The sequence below is a fragment of the Schistocerca cancellata genome, chromosome 7, assembly GCF_023864275.1.
Source record: "Schistocerca cancellata isolate TAMUIC-IGC-003103 chromosome 7, iqSchCanc2.1, whole genome shotgun sequence".
NCBI classification, from domain to species: Eukaryota; Metazoa; Arthropoda; class Insecta; order Orthoptera; family Acrididae; genus Schistocerca; species Schistocerca cancellata.
This window is the reverse complement of record NC_064632.1, coordinates 554,594,094-554,614,313: the sequence shown is the minus strand read 5'-3', so window position 1 is coordinate 554,614,313 and position 20,220 is coordinate 554,594,094. Positions and strand designations below refer to the sequence as shown.

General features: G+C 46.9%; 1 protein-coding gene across 1 annotated transcript in view; it reads left to right on the top strand.

The window, feature by feature from the left end:
- Nucleotides 1-8,168: 8,168 nt before the first annotated feature.
- LOC126092898 (uncharacterized) overlaps nucleotides 8,169-20,220 on the top strand; it is a 71,478-nt gene continuing 59,426 nt past the window's right edge. The window contains exons 1-2 of the mRNA XM_049908628.1: nucleotides 8,169-8,228; nucleotides 8,618-8,815. Of these exons, the coding sequence (XP_049764585.1) occupies nucleotides 8,169-8,228; nucleotides 8,618-8,815 (258 nt within the window). The remainder of the gene's footprint in view (nucleotides 8,229-8,617; nucleotides 8,816-20,220) is intronic.

Here is a 20,220-nt window from a genome sequence, read left to right as displayed (position 1 = left end):
TGCACGGATCTCCTCCACCATTATCGACAGGGCGTCCCACTTTTGTGTACACAGGACGGCATCTGATTGGCTGTATTACGTCATGACGACAGCATGGAAATGGCGCGTACTGTGGTGGCACCCCCTATGTCCACAGATTTTCTTTATCAGGTGCATGCTCCATGCATAACCGGTTTCTCCATTGAAGATGTTTTCAGAAACTCTAATTTCAACTGCTTCCCTGACCACAGATTCCCAATATGTCAATGTGTGAGCAGGTATGCTCGTAGGTTCAAACAAAGTCTTTTGCTTATTTAACAGGCTGTGCACGGCCACCGCTGATTTATAGCAAAGGCCTGTATTTGTGATGACGCTGATGGTCGACGCAGTCTCTATAGACTGCCCACCAAACTTTTCCTTAACTCACAAGGAATGTTGCAAAGTCCCGTCACTCTCAGCCTGAGATTATCCTTAACCAGTTGCAACATTTCTTCAATTTTTCTTTGTGGCTGGAAGACTGGTCTCGTTCCACACCTGTTTGGGACTCTACCCACCTTACTACACTATTGGCCATTACAATTGCTACACCACGAAGATGATGTGCTACAGACGCGAAATTTAACCGGCAGGAAGAAGATGCTGTGATACGCAAATGATTAGCTTTTCAGAGCATTCACACAAGGTTGGCACCGGTGGCGACATGGTGACACCTACAACGTGCTGACATGAGGAAAGTTTCCAACCGATTTCCCATACACAAACAGCAGTTGACCGGCGGTGCATGGTGAAACGTTGTTGTGATGCCTCGTGTAAGGAGGAGAAATGCGTACCATCACATTTCCGACTTTGATAAAGATCGGATTGTAGCCTATCGCGATTGCGGTTTATCGTATCGCGACATTGCTGCGCGCGTTGGTCGAGATCCAATGACTGTTAGCAGATTATGGAATCGGTAGGTTCAGGAGGGTGATACGGAAAACCGTGCTGGATGCCAATGGCTTCGTACCACTAGCAGTCGAGATAACAAGCATCTTATCCCCATGGCTGTAACGGATCGTGCAGCCACGTCTCGGTCCCTGAGTCAACAGATGGGGACATTTGCAAGACAACAACCATCTGCACGAACAGTTCGACGACGTTTGCAGCAGCAAGGACTATCAGCTCGGAGACTGTGGCTGCGGTTACCCTTGACGTTGCATCACAGACAGGAGCGCCTGCGATGGTGTTCTCAACGACGAACCTGGGTGCACGAATAGCAAAACGTCATTTTTTTTCGGATGAATCCAGGTTCTGTTTACAGCATTATGATGGTCTCATCCGTGTTTGGTGACATCGCGATGAACGCACATTGGAAGCGTGTATTCGTCATCGCCATACTGGCGTATCTCCCGGCGTGATGGTATTGGGTGCCATTGATTGCACGTCTCGGTCACCTCTTGTTCGCAATGACAGCACTTTGAACAGTGGACGTTACATTTACCCTTCATTCGATCCCTGCGAAACCCTACATTTCAGCAGGATAATGCACGACCACATGTTCCAGGTCCTGTATGGGTCTTCCTGGATACAGAAAATGTTCGACTGCTGCCCTGGCTAGCCCATTCTCCCGATCCCTCAGCAATTGAAAACGTCTGGTCAATGGTGGCCGAGCAACTGGTTCGTCGCAATACGACAGTCACTACTCTTGATGAACTGTGGCATCGTGTTGAAGCTACATGGGCAGCTGTACCTGTACACGCCATCGAAGCTCTGTTTAACTAAACCTAGGCGCATCAAGGCCATTATTACGGCCAGAGGTGGTTGTTCTGTGTACTGATTTCTCAGGATCTATGCACTCAAATTGCGTGAAAATGTAATCACATGTCAGTTCTAGTATGATATGTTTGTCCAATGAATACCCGTTTATCATCTGCATGTTTTCTTGGTGTAGCAATTTTAATGGCCAGTAGTGTAGTTCAAAATCCACAGAAAACTTCAGGGAAGGTGTCCCAGCGATGAACCACAACTGTGGCATTATTATAAAGTAGTGGGATTCTAGTTTTACAAATTAAAAGTCTCCCTATGAAATACGAATAGATATGAACCAGTACTGTGTTGCCTGACGGGTTTTCTACAGCGCCAAGTGAGCCCGTGGGCACTCAGACAAAATCCAGCCCAGATCACTGTGTTGGCTAGCAGCGTGAACTTTTTCCATTTCCGAGCTAGTTACGTGCAGAAATATCAGAGGCGAATTAGCGAAAAGTTCACTGTTTTTATTTACAGTAAACAGACAGTGATCACATCTCGATTTAACATCTATTAATTGTAGCTATCCTATCAGAACCAGCACTTCAAAAAGTAACAGTATGTTAGCCCTACCCACATTTGTGGACATAATCTCAAGGAACTTCAGCACGGAGTATCGAGGACACTGTCTGAATACTTGCTCAGGGGGGCCGGATGCAGTGTTCTATTTAGCCGGGAATGTCGCTCTAAAAGCCAGATTATCTGTTTTAAATATGAACTGTCAGTGGGGTATTTTCAATCATTTATTTATATAATCAGTTACAGTCATTTTTTTGCGAGATAAACCTTACATATGCTTAAGCTAAGAAAACAATCAGTAAACATCCTTATAATTTGACTGAATAATCCACAGGTGTACTGTAGTGTCCAACGCTCCTATTGGACATCATGCACTGGCAGTAAACCCGCAGACTGTTTGATCAACAAATACACTGTGAGAAACTGAAGAATCACATCAGCCTTATAATTTAGCAGTTACGATAGCAACTATGTCTTCTTAATTGCTCAGCTTCTTCCTAAGACAGCCTTATGCCGAAATAAACAGAAAGTACTTCATTAATACAATGACGATTATATAGTGTGTATGTACTACTCTGGAAGTATTTGCACATTTTCGCAAATGTCGATGCCTTAATTGGAAATAAACGTTTGTCATTCACTCACTTTATTTATTGACAGCAGGATGCCCAGTTTACTCTTTGCCATGAAGCTTGTGTTGAGTGCTGTTCGGTTCTTACTCTGGTTCGTATTTTGGGCACTGTTAATTGTAGGCTGACAGTGATACACAGTAGTGTGGGTGGGTTTACTGATGAAGATTGGCCAATACGAATCTCTGGTGTGGGTTCACTGAATGCTATGGAACAGCCATACCCGCGTGGAGGGCAGCTCCATCAATGTACCTTGTCACCCATATACAGGAGCACACGAAAATCCGAATTTGGTGATTGAATGTTACAGGCCTCTTCACTATTCTAAAACTACACTCCTGGAAATTGAAATAAGAACACCGTGAATTCATTGTCCCAGGAAGGGGAAACTTTATTGACACATTCCTGGGGTCAGATACATCACATGATCACACTGACAGAACCACAGGCACATAGACACAGGCAACAGAGCATGCACAATGTCGGCACTAGTACAGTGTATATCCACCTTTCGCAGCAATGCAGGCTGCTATTCTCCCATGGAGACGATCGTAGAGATGCTGGATGTATTCCTGTGGAACGGCTTGCCATGCCATTTCCACCTGGCGCCTCAGTTGGACCAGCGTTCGTGCTGGACGTGCAGACCGCGTGAGACGACGCTTCATCCAGTCCCAAACATGCTCAATGGGGGACAGATCCGGAGATCTTGCTGGCCAGGGTAGTTGACTTACACCTTCTAGAGCACGTTGGGTGGCACGGGATACATGCGGACGTGCATTGTCCTGTTGGAACAGCAAGTTCCCTTGCCGGTCTAGGAATGGTAGAACGATGGGTTAGATGACGGTTTGGATGTACCGTGCACTATTCAGTGTCCCCTCGACGATCACCAGTGGTGTACGGCCAGTGTAGGAGATTGCTCCCCACACCATGATGCCGGGTGTTGGCCCTGTGTGCCTCGGTCGTATGCAGTCCTGATTGTGGCGCTCACCTGCACGGCGCCAAACACGCATACGACCATCATTGGCACCAAGGCAGAAGCGACTCTCATCGCTGAAGACGACACGTCTCCATTCGTCCCTCCATTCACGCCTGTCGCGACACCACTGGAGGCGGGCTGCACGATGTTGGGGCGTGAGCGGAAGACGGCCTAACGGTGTGCGGGACCGTAGCCCAGCTTCATGGAGACGGTTGCGAATGGTCCTCGCCGATACCCCAGGAGCAACAGTGTCCGTAATTTGCTGGGAAGTGGCGGTGCGGTCCCCTACGGCACTGCGTAGGATCCTACGGTCTTGGCGTGCATCCGTGCGTCGCTGCGGTCCGGTCCCAGGTCGACGGGCACGTGCACCTTCCGCCGACCACTGGCGACAACATCGATGTACTGTGGAGACCTCACGCCCCACGTGTTGAGCAATTCGGCGGTACGTCCACCCGGCCTCCCGCATGCCCACTATACGCCCTCGCTCAAAGTCCGTCAACTGCACATACGGTTCACGTCCACGCTGTCGAGGCATGCTACCAGTGTTAAAGACTGCGATGGAGCTCCGTATGCCACGGCAAACTGGCTGACACTGACGGCGGCGGTGCACAAATGCTGCGCAGCTAGCGCCATTCGACGGCCAACACCGCGGTTCCTGGTGTGTCCGCTGTGCCGTGCGTGTGATCATTGCTTGTACAGCCCTCTCGCAGTGTCCGGAGCAAGTATGGTGGGTCTGACAGACCGGTGTCAATGTGTTCTTTTTTCCATTTCCAGGAGTGTATTTTCACAGAGACTAAAGTAACGGTGTAACAAACCGAATAAATCATAATTACGTTATCATGATGTAACGAACCGCTGGAGACCTGGTCACTTGTACCAAAATATGGAGTAAACACGAGACATTTGGTCAGAATGGTTCAGGTTCAGTCTGCATAATTATATTAAGGGCTAGGCGTTTAAGGGAAGGGGGGACTCAACCCGCATCCGGAAAACTTGAGTTCAAATCCGTGTCTAGCCATCGAGAAAATCTTTAGGTGACAAAAAGTCATGAGATAGTGATACAAACATATACAAATGGCTGTAGTACCGCGTAGACGAGCGATAAAAGGACAGTGCGTTAGGCAAAGCTATGATTTGTGCTCAGGTGATTCACGTAAGAAGGCTTCCAACATGATCACGCCCACACAACAGGGATGAAGAAATGTACAGTGGTGGCTGGATTAGACACATAGGACATTCCACATCGTAAATCGTTAGGGAATTCAGTATTCCGAGATCCATAATGTGAAGTGTGTGTTGAATATACACTACTGGCCATTAAAATTGCTACACCAAGAAGAAATGCAGATGATAAACAGGTATTCATTGGACAAATATATTATACTAGAACTGACATGTGATTACATTTTCACGCAATTTGGGTGCATAGATCCTGAGAAATCAGTAAACAGAACAACCACCTCTGGCCGTAATAATGGCCTTGATACGCCTGGGTTTAGTCAAACAGAGCTTGGATGGCGTGTACAGGTACAGCTGCCCATGCAGCTTCAACACAATACCAGTTCATCAAGAGTAGTGACTGGCGCATTGTGGCGAGCCAGTTGCTCGGCCACCATTGACCAGACGTTTCCAATTGGTGAGAGATCTGGAGAATTTGTTGGCCAAGGCAGCAGTCGAACATTTTCTGTATCCAGAAAGGCCCGTAAGGAGCTGCAACATGCTACCGTGCATTGTCCTGCTGAAAGGTAGGGTTTCGGAGGGATCGAATGAAGGGTAGAGTCACGGGCCGTAACACATCTGAAATGTAACGTCCACTGTTCAAAGTGCCGTCAATGAGAACAAGAGGTGACCGAGACGTGTAACCAGTGGCACCCCATACCATCACGCCGGATGATACGCCAGTATGGCGATGACGAATACACGCTTGCAATGTGCGTTCACCGCGATATCGCCAAACACGGATGCGACCATCATGATGCTGTAAACAGAACCTGGATTCATACGAAAAAATGACGTTTTGCCATTCGTGCACCCAGGTCCGTCGTTGAGTACACCATCGCAGGCGCTCCTGTCTGTGATGCAGCGTCAAGGGTAGCCGCAGCCATGGTCTACGAGCTGATAGTCCACGCTGCTGCAAACGACGTCGAACTGTACGTGCAGATGGTTGTTGTCTTGCAAACGTCCCCATATGTTGACTCGGTGATCGAGACGTGGCTGCACGATCCGTTACAGCCATGCGGATAAGAGGCCTGTCATCTCGACTGCTAGTGATACGAGGCCGTTGGGATCCAGGACGGCGTTGCGTGTTCCCCTCCTGAACCCATCGATTCCACATTTTGCTAACAGTCATTGGATCTCGACCAACGCGAGCAGCAATGTCGCGATACGATAAACCGTACGACCTTTATCACAGTCGGAAACGTGGTGGTACGCATTTCTCCTCCTTACTCGAGGCATTAGAACAACGTTTCACCAGGCAACGCCGGTCGACTGCTGTTTGTGTATGAGAAATCGGTTGGAAACTTTCCTCGTGTCAGGACGTTGTAGGTGTCGCCACCGGCGCCGACCTTGTGTGAATGTTCTGAAAAGCTAATCATTTGCGTATCACAGCATCTTGTTCCTGTCGGTTAAATTTCGCGTCTGTAGCACGTCGTCTTCGTGGTGTAGCAATTTTAATGGCCACTAGTGTATCAAATTTGGGGCATTAACTCTCAGAAGGGACAACGCAGTGGCTGACGGTCTTCACTTAACGACCGAGAGCAGCAGCGTTTGCACAGGGTTTCCGGTGCTAACAGACAAGAAAAACTGCGCGAAATAACCGCAGAAATCAATGTGGGACGTACGACGAACGTACCCGTTAGGGCAGTGCGGGAAAATCTGGCTCGGTGGGTCGTGGGAGCAGAGACGATTGGCGCGTGCGCCTTCGCTGACAGCACAACACCGCGTGCAGCGCCTCTCCTGGGCTCTCGTGACCATCGTTTGGACTGCAGACGATTGGAAAACCGTGGTCCGATCAGATGAGTCCCTGTTCCAGTTGGTAAGCGTCGATGGTAGGGTTCGAGTCTGGAGATTCCACAGAGCTGGAGATTCCACAAAGCCGTGAACCGAAGTTGTCAACAGGGCATGGGTTTCGAAAAAGACGGTCATGTGAAACCCAGCTCGCGCTATTCGTCCACGAGACTCACAGGGCCATAGACACGGGTTCACAGGTAGATGCCGCGTTTCTCGACTTCCGCAAGGCGTTCGATACAGTTCCCCACAGTCGTTTAATGAACAAAGAGCATATGGACTATCAGACCAATTGTGTGATTGGATTGAGGAGTTCCTAGATAACAGGACGCAGCATGTTATTCTCAATGGAGAGAAGTCTTCCGAAGCAAGAGTGATTTCAGGTGTGCCGCAGGGGAGTGTCATAGGACCGTTGTTATTCACAATATACATAAATGACCTTGTCGATGACATCGGAAGTTCACTGAGGCTTTTTGCAGATGATGCTGTGGTGTATCGAGAGGTTGTAACAATGGAAAATTGTACTGAAATGCAGGAGGATCTGCAGCGAATTGACGCATGGTGCAGGGAATGGCAATTGAATCTCAATGTAGACAAGTGTAATGTGCTGCGAATACACAGAAAGATAGATCCTTTATCATTTAGCTACAAAATAGCAGGTCAGCAGCTGGAAGCAGTTAATACCATAAATTATCTGAGTGTACGCATTAGGAGTGATTTAAAATGGAATGATCATATAATGTTGATTGTCGGTAAAGCAGATGCCAGACTGAGATTCATTGGAAGAATCCTAAGGAAATGCAATCCGAAAACAAAGGAAGTAGGTTACAGTACGCTTGTTCGCCCACTGCTTGAATACTGCTCAGCAGTGTGGGATCCGTACCAGATAGGGTTGATACAAGACATAGAGAAGATCCAACGGCGAGCAGCGCGCTTCGTTACAGGATCATTTAGTAATCGCGAAAGCGTTACGGAGATGATAGATAAACTCCAGTGGAAGACTCTGCAGGAGAGACGCTCAGTAGCTCGGTACGGGCTTTTGTCAAAGTTTCGAGAACATACCTTCACCGAAGAGTCAAGCAGTATATTGCTCCCTCCTACGTATATCTCGCGAAGAGACCACGAGGATAAAATCAGAGAGGTTAGAGCCCACACGGAGGCATACCGACAATCCTTCTTTCCACGAACAATACGAGACTGGAATAGAAGGGAGAACCGATAGAGGTACTGAAGGTACCCTCCGCCACACACCGTCAGGTGGCTTGCGGAGTATGGATGTAGATGTAGATGTAGATGTAGGCACTGTGCAGGATGGTGGTAGCTTCACGATGGTATGGGCTGTGCGTACGTAGTGGAAAGTACTGAGTCCATGTGACTTGGAGCTGCTGCAGTACACCAGCAAGAAGGAGATCCGACACGATATTAAGGTGTGTGTACCTCCACCCCATTGTATAGTTGCTATTGTTTTTTGTCAGATCTCTCAAAGCCGAATGATTCGTTTTGAAACGGCACGGTCGACTTCCTCCGTTACTCTCGTCATGGACAGGATGATAAGTGCCACTCTCCTCGCCTCGTTGCATCTGTTAGTCCATTTCCTTGAAACCAGCCGTAATATCTCCATGAATCCGGGTGTGAATCGAAAGTATGTTGATTTTCCTTGACTGTATGACATATAAAATGAAACTTGTAAAATTTTAATTGTGAATTTTTTCCCGCACAGTTACCCTACTTCCTCAGTCAAGTTTTTGATGACGCAGACGGCAAAAGAAAGAGCCTTGCGAAGAAGTTTATTGAAGAGCCTCCTGAATCGAGGGCGCACAATATCATGACGGTGGCGCGAGACGGTATTGCAGTTGTTATGAATGACTTCGCACTAGATATAATTTCATTGGGAAAGGAGACACGACTCAGCATTCAGGTACGTTCAAATGGTATCCTACTTTTGTAGTGGTAAGCTACGCCGGATTTTATAAGTGTGTTGGCTTGACAGTTGAGATCTTCATGTGAACATATCACAGTATTAAATGCGCTTTGCAAGTGATACAAAAATCATGTTATTCATTTCGTGTTGAAAGGGATGGTAATATGGCATTTGCTAATGATATACACTCCTGGAAATGGAAAAAAGAACACATTGACACCGGTGTGTCAGACCCACCATACTTGCTCCGGACACTGCGAGAGGGCTGTACAAGCAATGATCACACGCACGGCACAGCGGACATACCAGGAACCGCGGTGTTGGCCGTCGAATGGCGCTAGCTGCGCAGCATTTGTGCACCGCCGCCGTCAGTGTCAGCCAGTTTGCCGTGGCATACGGAGCTCCATCGCAGTCTTTAACACTGGTAGCATGCCGCGACAGCGTGCACGTATGTGCAGTTGACGGACTTCGAGCGAGGGCGTATAGTGGGCATGCGGGAGGCCGGGTGGACGTACCGCCGAATTGCTCGACACGTGGGGCGTGAGGTCTCCACAGTACATCGATGTTGTCGCCAGTGGTCGGCGGAAGGTGCACGTGCCCGTCGACCTGGGACCGGACCGCAGCGACGCACGGATGCACGCCAAGACCGTAGGATCCTACGCAGTGCCGTAGGGGACCGCACCGCCACTTCCCAGCAAATTAGGGACACTGTTGCTCCTGGGGTATCGGCGAGGACCATTCGCAACCGTCTCCATGAAGCTGGGCTACGGTCCCGCACACCGTTAGGCCGTCTTCCGCTCACGCCCCAACATCGTGCAGCCCGCCTCCAGTGGTGTCGCGACAGGCGTGAATGGAGGGACGAATGGAGACGTGTCGTCTTCAGCGATGAGAGTCGCTTCTGCCTTGGTGCCAATGATGGTCGTATGCGTGTTTGGCGCCGTGCAGGTGAGCACCACAATCAGGACTGCATACGACAGAGGCACACAGGGCCAACACCCGGCATCATGGTGTGGGGAGCGATCTCCTACACTGGCCGTACACCACTGGTGATCGTCGAGGGGACACTGAATAGTGCACGGTACATCCAAACCGTCATCGAAACCATTGTTCTACCATTCCTAGACCGGCAAGGGAACTTGCTGCTCCAACAGGACAATGCACGTCCGCATGTATCCCGTGCCACCCAACGGCTCTAGAAGGTGTAAGTCAACTACCCTGGCCAGCAAGATCTCCGGATCTGTCCCCCATTGAGCATGTTTGGGACTGGATGAAGCGTCGTCTCACGCGGTCTGCACGTCCAGCACGAACGCTGGTCCAACTGAGGCGCCAGGTGGAAATGGCATGGCAAGCCGTTCCACAGGACTACATCCAGCATCTCTACGATCGTCTCCATGGGAGAATAGCAGCCTGCATTGCTGCGAAAGGTGGACATACACTGTACTAGTGCCGACATTGTGCATGCTCTGTTGCCTGTGTCTATGTGCCTGTGGTTCTGTCAGTGTGATCATGTGATGTATCTGACCCCAGGAATGTGTCAATAAAGTTTCCCCTTCCTGGGACAATGAATTCACGGTGTTCTTATTTCAATTTCCAGGAGTGTATATACTCCTTCTTTCGGACAACCTGGAACAAATCAAGAACAAACGACACGCTCTGGGTTGAAATTAGTTTAATGCATCTCACATGGGATCAATTCAAGTAAACTCACAGCTCCGCAAACTATGGGGACAGCCGCAGTAAAACTGACGATGATGCAAACAAAGCACCTAACAAATCAATACCATCACTCAAGGTGAATCTTTATTGCGGAGACATACAGTAAGATCAAAGGAATATAGAATACGTCCCATCTTCCAAAGACGACGCAGATGCCGTATGTTCACCCAAAACACCACTACTGCTTAGCACTTGTTCCAGTTCTGAGGTGTGTTTATACTGTAGACAACTGAGGAATCCCTATGACGTCCTAGATACCCTGCTGTTTAAAGGGATGAATTCTGGGGCAATATGCAAAGCGATATCAAAGCGGCTCCATTTCTATCCACTTTGATATCTGATATTGTTATTAAATCTATCACATCCAACTGTGTGTGATGGAGACTATTTCTGCTGTCACGAGCATTTCCACCCATGTAGCATTTGTGAGTGGTGTGTGGGAGGGAAGGATGTCGATAAGTCTCCTGAATTGTAATTTATCTGATTGTGTTGTGATTGCCATTTCAGGAAACATATGTCAGAAGAATTAATAACCTCACTGCACAAAACATTAGTAGCCACCTTATAAAAGAACAGTGATCCCTACAGAGCGCTGTAAATGGCATAGAACTCGCTCGGCGTGGCCAGCTGACCTACCACTGCTGACATGGCAGTGAAGTGGTGTGTACATGCCCATGAGTTGCGGGGAATCAGCGCAGAAAGATGGTTCAATTTGTACTCACAACAGAGAGACAGACAGGTGCTATCATAGTGTAATGACAATGGTGGTTCGAAAGCACCCCTTAGGCCTGGGTTCAGATCTAGATGTCCCAGCACTAGACCCCAGTGAGGGCAGCTTTTTCTGTACCTGTGGGTTAATGGAGGCAAGGGTGACGATGGTACAATCCAAGCTGGTTCTGGTGGGAAGTACTAGGGTCTCACAAAAAGTAGTGACATACAAGGATCGAGAATATAGTGACATATGGTCAGAGTGTACAACAGTGTTTTCAGGGGCTGCATGAGGCATTTGGTGATGCAGCAGTGCCATATCATACGGTGGCAAAATGGGTGAAAGTGTATCAGGATGGCACTGATGTCATTCAGGATCAGCCCTTTTGGGATGACCCCCATGGATAACATGACAGTTGAGCTCCTTGCTTCCCTGCTACGTGTAGATCGCCACTGGATTGCATCACATCATGCATCATGACAATGGTTAGTACCACATGGCGATCCCTGTGCAGGAGTTCCTATATATATATGAGGGTGGGGGATACTGGAACATCCACCATATTCATCTGATATGAGACCATGTAATTATTATCAGTTAGCCAATATGAAGGAAACTCTGCATGGCATGTGCTAGAACGCAAGACATGACATCATCCGTGCCATAGGGGGGTCCTCGCAAACATCAACAGAGATGGATTTACTGACTGTGGTCAATGTCTTCCTTCTGTGTGGGCAAATATTATCGAGATGTATGGCAGTCACACTGAGAGCATGTACTTTGGTGGACATCTGTCAATAAATCCTGGTATGAATTGTAAAAGTGTTCCACAACTTCTTATCCAACCCACATAAAAAAAATTTATGTGGTATGGGTGTGAAATTTAAAGTATAGAAAATGGCACTAGTGAGAAACTTTAAAAAATCCAACAAAGGAGCATAGTATTTTACCAGCCATTAACTGAAACCACCAATTACAACCCAGTACTTTGCCAGTCGCTAAAATGAAACAGAGGTTCACACCACAGTATTTTCAAGCCATTAAGATGAAACAGCCAACCAATCTGTAGCCACCATGTCCAAAAGTATAATAAAGATCAGAATTTTGTGCCATGTTCTAAGGTACTTGAGCACCCTGAAATCTGAGCTATACTCAAAAGTATCTGAACTATGTGAGTTTTACGAAAATTGGTGTTATGTTCAAAAAAACACAGATTACCTGAATGTCTTATAATTAGCATCATGTTCAAAAGTATCCACACTGCTTGAATTTTGTGTAAGTTGATGCCATGTTCGAAAGTATCTTAATGATCTGAATTTTGTGAATTTTCAAAATTATCCATACATTATTGCCGCATTCAAAAGTATCTGAAAGGCATAAATTTTGCACCATATGAGTGATCTGAATTTTGCAGCATGTTCAAGGGTAGTTTGTAAGGTCTGCTGATATGGTAGGTGGAATAAGGAGAGAAATGGCATTCTTCATCAACAGTTTTTTCAAGCATGAAATTGTCTCACGCAGAAGAAATGTGACGAATATTCATTGTGTGCTGTCTGCAGATGATTGATTATCCACAGCCAGCTCAGTCCTTACTCTGAAATCTATTACATAATGTAACATAGTCAATGCACAAAGGAGATAAAATAATCTGTCAGTTGTGCATGTTGAAACAGAACATCATAAGCACTGATAACAAGAAAAATTCTGGGATATGTAGCTCATCATGTATTTATAACAACGAGAATAAATTTATCATTGTACGAAAGTAAACAATGCTATTCCTATATCTAAACTGTTTGTTTGGCTAAAACTGGTACGAAAGCTAGTCAAACGTTATAGTGACTACCATGCTGTTGTATTAACTTCATCTTGCAGTACAAACTGTTTACCATCTTCTATTGATTATGGTAATTTATGCTTTCATACAGTAGAAATGTACTTCACACTTTTGTGAAATAGCATACTGAACATAGTAATACACATTCGTATAGATAAGAAACAACGGTTGTTATGTTTCCACTAGCCACTTTCAGTGTCATCCAAACGTTATAGTGTCTCCACGCTAGGGTAACTGTGACATTGCGACATCGGACACTGTGTTATGTTTTTGCTACAACGTGGGCAATTTGTTATAATTTAACTATAACATATCGATTTATGGGTCAGTTCATTATAATTTTATTATAACAGGGGAAATCTGATACAGTTTTGCTATAATTTAACAATGTATAGGGCAGTTTGTTACAATCTTGCTGTAACTTGAAAATGTATGGGACAATTTGTTAAGTTTTGTCTGCCACATGATGAAGTATGGGGCAATTTATTACAGTTTTGCTCTAAAATTACAGTGTACAGGAGATGAAGTGTCTTGTATTTGTCGTTGTGAGATAGCATATGTTAGCACTATCAGCAGTAGATAACAAACAATTTATACTGCAAGATATAGGTAATACCTGGTCATGAGGTCACTAAAGTGTTCAGGAAAATTTGAAAATGGGTAGTTGAAAGCATAACAACTCCTTTTTTCTTACCTGTATGAATGTACATCATTAGTTATCAGTACGCTATTTCATCAATATGTTACCTATTTTTGCCAGCTGGGGTAGCCGAGCAGTTCTAGGCGGTTCATTCTGGAACCGCGCGACCGCTACGGTCGCAGGTTCGAATCCTGCCTCGGGCATGGGTGTGTGTGATGCCCTTAGGTTAGTTAGATTTAAGTAGTTCTAAGTTCTAGGGGACTAATGACCTAAGATGTTAAGTCCCACAGCGCTCAGAGCCATTTGAAGCATTTTTATTTTGTTACCTATTTTGCGACTGTGTGACAGAATAAGTCAGCTTTATCTGGGGTACTTGTGCACTTGGTGCAATATTCAGATGGTATGGGTACTTTTGAACATGATGCTAATTTCAGCTTGCTCAGATACTTTTGAACAAGCCTCCAATTTATACCAAATTGAGATTTCACAGATGTAGCTCATCATGCGTTTATGTCAACGAGAATTGTTTCACCATCGCACTGAAATAAACTACACACCTGGAAATGGAAAAAAGAACACATTGACACCGGTGTGTCAGACCCACCATACTTGCTCCGGACACTGCGAGAGGGCTGTACAAGCAATGATCACACGCACGGCACAGCAGACACACCACGAACCGCGGTGTTGGCCGTCGAATGGCGCTAGCTGCGCAGCATTTGTGCACCGCCGCCGTCAGTGTCAGCCAGTTTGCCGTGGCATACGGAGCTCCATCGCAGTCTTTAACACTGGTAGCATGCCGCGACAGCGTGGACGTGAACCGTATGTGCAGTTGACGGACTTTGAGCGAGGGCGTATAGTGGGCATGCGGGAGGCCGGGTGGACGTACCGCCGAATTGCTCAACACGTGGGGCGTGAGGTCTCCACAGTACATCGATGTTGTCGCCAGTGGTCGGCGGAAGGTGTACGTGCCCGTCGACCTGGGACCGGACCGCAGCGACGCACGGATGCACGCCAAGACCGTAGGATCCTACGCAGTGCCGTAGGGGACCGCACCGCCACTTCCCAGCAAATTAGGGACACTGTTGCTCCTGGGGTATCGGCGAGGACCATTCGCAACCGTCTCCATGAAGCTGGGCTACGGTCCCGCACACCGTTAGGCCGTCTTCCGCTCACGCCCCAACATCGTGCAGCCCGCCTCCAGTGGTGTCGCGACAGGCGTGAATGGAGGGACGAATGGAGACGTGTCGTCTTCAGCGATGACAGTCGTTTCTGCCTTGGTGCCAATGATGGTCGTATGCGTGTTTGGCGCCGTGCAGGTGAGCGCCACAATCAGGACTGCATACGACCGAGGCACACAGGGCCAACACCCGGCATCATGGTGTGGGGAGCGATCTCCTACACTGGCCGTACACCACTGGTGATCGTCGAGGGGACACTGAATAGTGCACGGTACATCCAAACCGTCATCGAACCCATCGTTCTACCATTCCTAGACCGCCAAGGGAACTTGCTGTTCCAACAGGACAATGCACGTCCGCATGTATCCCGTGCCACCCAACGTGCTCTAGAAGGAGTAAGTCAACTACCCTGGCCAGCAAGATCTCCGGATCTGTCCCCCATTGAGCATGTTTGGGACTGGATGAAGCGTCGTCTCACGCGGTCTGCACGTCCAGCACGAACGCTGGTCCAACTGAGGCGCCAGGTGGAAATGGCATGGCAAGCCGTTCCACAGGACTACATCCAGCATCTCTAGGATCGTCTCCATGGGAGAATAGCAGCCTGCATTGCTGCGAAAGGTAGATATAGACTGTACTAGTGCCGACATTGTGCATGCTCTGTTGCCTGTGTCTATGTGCCTGTGGTTCTGTCAGTGTGATCATGTGATGTATCTGACCCCAGGAATGTGTCAATAAAGTTTCCCCTTCCTGGGACAATGAATTCACGGTGTTCTTATTTCAATTTGCAGGAGTGTATGTTATCTCCATGTCTCAGTTGTCGCACTTGGTTTTAATTTGGACAGTGACGCATCGGAATGGAGTAAGTCATATGGATGTATACAGATGTCATAATACTTTAAGAAACACGATATTGTGTAAGGATTAGACGATATGAGATAGCTTTATGATAAAACTACATGAATCACCAACATTAATTAGAGGTGAAGGTAGAGTACCTAAAATTGCCGACGACCATAAGTTGCGTGCACGACTTCACAGAGCGGACAGAACTCACTCGATGGTGGACAGAAGAAGATAATTAAAAATATGTTTTTCAGAAAATAAAAGGTAGGCTTACTGCACATCACATGCATGATAAAAATGAAATACCATTCAAAATATTAAAATGGTAAAATACAATGTCAATGATAAAGCTGTAGGCGAAACACTGAGGTATAGTCGTTGCCGACTTTTTATGGAACTCTTGAGAAAATATAACGGTGGAGGGGTTTTGGGTTTCATAGACTAGTCAGTTGTCAAAACAAGTCAGAAAATATCAAAGAACCACCGTTCTTACTAAAATCAGTCTCTTCGCTTATTACCTACTCCGACTGTCTTTTTGTTTGAGAATATGTCTGAAGCTCCTCTAAACTACTGAGCATATGATATTTAGGTCCATTACAAACGATTTTAAGGCGTTCTGTAATGGGTTCAATGTTATGCTTTCTGGAATTTAAATGAGTTCCCAATGTTTTCTTATTTGACTCGTTAGCATGTTCCCTATACTTGGTTACAAAATTCCTGTCAGACTTGCCTTCGCAAAATTTATAAGAATCCTTGCACTTCAGTTTACGTACTGCATATCACGAGAATTTGATTTCTATAGAATGGCGCAAAAATGATTCCTATCCATATGGAACATTATTTTTAAATTATACCTTTGTAATGACTCTCACAATGCGGACCATTGTATTGTCATAGACATAAACTTCATTTTGCCCGTTGTTAACTTTCCACGCCTTTTCCTTTCATCTTTGTGTTCAATATTATTACGCTACATGATTAGAAAACCGTTACCTGTGCAATTCTCTCATCTTACTCCGTAACATTATTTTCTGTAATATGGCATTTTGATATTCTGTGCACTAGTTTTCCCTTTATCTTGTTTTTGATATGTTTCTGCTTACATTTGTCTTGTGACTAAGGTATTTTAAAACGTCTTATTTTTGTGCGACTTTATTTGAGCTGTGTCTGCTCTGCGAAGCTGAATGCTCCCACCACACACGAGGTCGACAGTAAGTCAGGGTGTTGGTTAGTTTCATTGTTTCCCTCCATTTCCCCTGACTTTATTTTTAAGTTTTGTAGAGTTTGTTATAAAACTATTTCATGTTTTCTAATCCGCATGGAACTTCCCTTTTATTAAATTTTTACGAACTCTACATGCATCTAAATGAATTAATCCATGTGGATGTGTCATTTATTGTACACTGAAATATGGAAACACAATTAATATAATTTAATTTGTGTTTGACTCATGTTTGAACCTGTTGTACTTCCACTGAAGCAGCGTGCGATTTCATTGTGTGAGTGCCACCTGTTGCCGGAGAAACAGTTAACTTTCTCACCTTTTACTTTGTAACTTATGCGCTTATACTCGGTATGGTCAAGTACTGTTTTACGTCATACGTGGTACTGATTTCTTAAGTTTTTGATACAACTGTATTTTTGATAAGCGTCTACTGTATTTGTCTTTAATGATTTGTGAGCACTTCTTTTTCGTAGTAATTTGTGAAATAATGAGTATCCCAAGTTTCTTCCTTTTTTTGTCTTATGATAGCCCTGATGATGGCAGTCTGTGCGTAGAGGTAATGATGGGCGATCTTGTCAAAAAAATTTTGTTTGTACTCGTACGTGCATCCTTGTTGCAGACTTCCAAAAAATGCTCTGTTTACCATTACCTTCGTGACATTAAGTGTTTAAGGCACTGTTTTGGTTAATCCTGGTTAAGTTATAGTTGACATACACTCCTGGAAATTGAAATAAGAACACCGTGAATTCATTATCCCAGGAAGGGGAAACTTTATTGACACATTCCTGGGGTCAGATACATCACATGATCACACTGACAGAACCACAGGCACATAGACACAGGCAACAGAGCATGCACAATGTCGGCACTAGTACAGTGTATATCCACCTTTCGCAGCAATGCAGGCTGCTATTCTCCCATGGAGACGATCCTAGAGATGCTGGATGTAGTCCTGTGGAACGGCTTGCCATGCCATTTCCACCTGGCGTCTCAGTTGGACCAGCGTTCGTGCTGGACGTGCAGACCGCGTGAGACGACGCTTCATCCAGTCCCAAACATGCTCAATGGGGGACAGATCCGAGGATCCTGCTGGCCAGGGTAGTTGACTTACACCTTCTAGAGCACGTTGGGTGGCACGGGATACATGCGGACGTGCATTGTCCTGTTGGAACAGCAAGTTCCCTTGCCGGTCTAGGAATGGTAGAACGATGGGTTCGATGACGGTTTGGATGTACCGTGCACTATTCAGTGTCCCCTCGACGATCACCAGTGGTGTACGGCCAGTGTAGGAGATCGCTCCCCACACCATGATGCCGGGTGTTGGCCCTGTGTGCCTCGGTCGTATGCAGTCCTGATTGTGGCGCTCACCTGCACGGCGCCAAACACGCATACGACCATCATTGGCACCAAGGCAGAAGCGACTCTCATCGCTGAAGACGACACGTCTCCATTCGTCCCTCCATTCACGCCTGTCGCGACACCACTGGAGGCGGGCTGCACGATGTTGGGGCGTGAGCGGAAGACGGCCTAACGGTGTGCGGGACCGTAGCCCAGCTTCATGGAGACGGTTGCGAATGGTCCTCGCCGATACCCCAGGAGCAACAGTGTCCCTAATTTGCTGGGAAGTGGCGGTGCGGTCCCCTACGGTACTGCGTAGGATCCTACGGTCTTGGCGTGCATCCGTGCGTCGCTGCGGTCCGGTCCCAGGTCGACGGGCACGTGCACCTTCCGCCGACCACTGGCGACAACATCGATGTACTGTGGAGACCTCACGCCCCACGTGTTGAGCAATTCGGCGGTACGTCCACCCGGCCTCCCGCATGCCCACTATACGCCCTCGCTCAAAGTCCGTCAACTGCACATACGGTTCACGTCCACGCTGTCGCGGCATGCTACCAGTGTTAAAGACTGCGATGGAGCTCCGTATGCCACGGCAAACTGGCTGACACTGACGGCGGCGGTGCACAAATGCTGCGCAGCTAGCGCCATTCGACGGCCAACACCGCGGTTCCTGGTGTGTCCGCTGTGCCGTGCGTGTGATCATTGCTTGTACAGCCCTCTCGCAGTGTCCGGAGCAAGTATGGTGGGTCTGACACACCGGTGTCAATGTGTTCTTTTTTCCATTTCCAGGAGTGTATTATCTATTGACTTTGGTTTCGGAATGTTCATCTGACGTTTGTGTAACGATTTTTCTGACAGTTCCGAAGCACCAGTGGCTGCCTTTGTCAAGGAGTCAGTCATTGTTGCAGGGCTGACTAACGTCAGGAAAACAGCTCCAACAAGTGGCCACGAAAGCCGCAATAATTTTGTAAATTGTGAATCGTAGGTTCACAGCCAGTTTTTTGTGTACAAGTTCGAATGGTTCAAATGGCTCTGAGCACTATGGGACTTAACATCTGAAGTCATCAGTCCCCTAGAACTTAGAACTACTTAAACCTAACTAACATAAGGACATCACGCACATCCATGCCCGAAGCAGGATTCGAACCTGCGACCGTAGCAGTCGCGCGGTTCCAGACTGAAGCTTCTAGAACAGCTCGGTCACAGCGGCCGGCTCTACAAGTTCGCGAAAGTTAATGCTGAGGTGCGACTGACGCCATTCCTCAAGTTGACACAAGGCTCAGTACAGAGTATTTGTTGGCCTAGCATCAACTGTTCTGTGAATACTGGGGACTTTCAGAGTCCATAACTGTTTACTAAGGGTCATAAAAGACTTGGTTTCCGATACAGTGCAGTAGAGGTTTACATAAATGCTGCAACTGAAGATGAACCGTTGATGCACGAATTAGGAAACAATGAAGGTTTTGGCGCTCAACATTTGGATAGCCGAATATTGCCAGAACGAATGTGCCCAGGGAGGGTGACCTTTGAAATAACTGATCGGTGTCTTATGGAATATGTGACATAAGAGTATAAGCCTGGGGGGGGGGGGGACACAGCAACTGAAGAAGGTAATGCCTCTTCAGTTGTCGACGCCATTAGTTTCAGAACAAGACAAGTAGCGAAGCCAAGCATCCATGAACACTTGGTTGTCTTGCAACTGTTACATGATAACCTTCTATAGCCACGCCATTAAAAGTGTGCACAGTAGACGCGCACTTACATGAGAGTGATTCAATAAGACATGTCGAAACCTACCCTGAAATCTTTTACACAGGGAGAAGACAACGAAAGAAAGGCCCTGTCAAAATTTTAGCTGCGAAGAGGGATTGCAAGGGTTAAAGAAATAGCTGAAAATAACCAAATTCGTA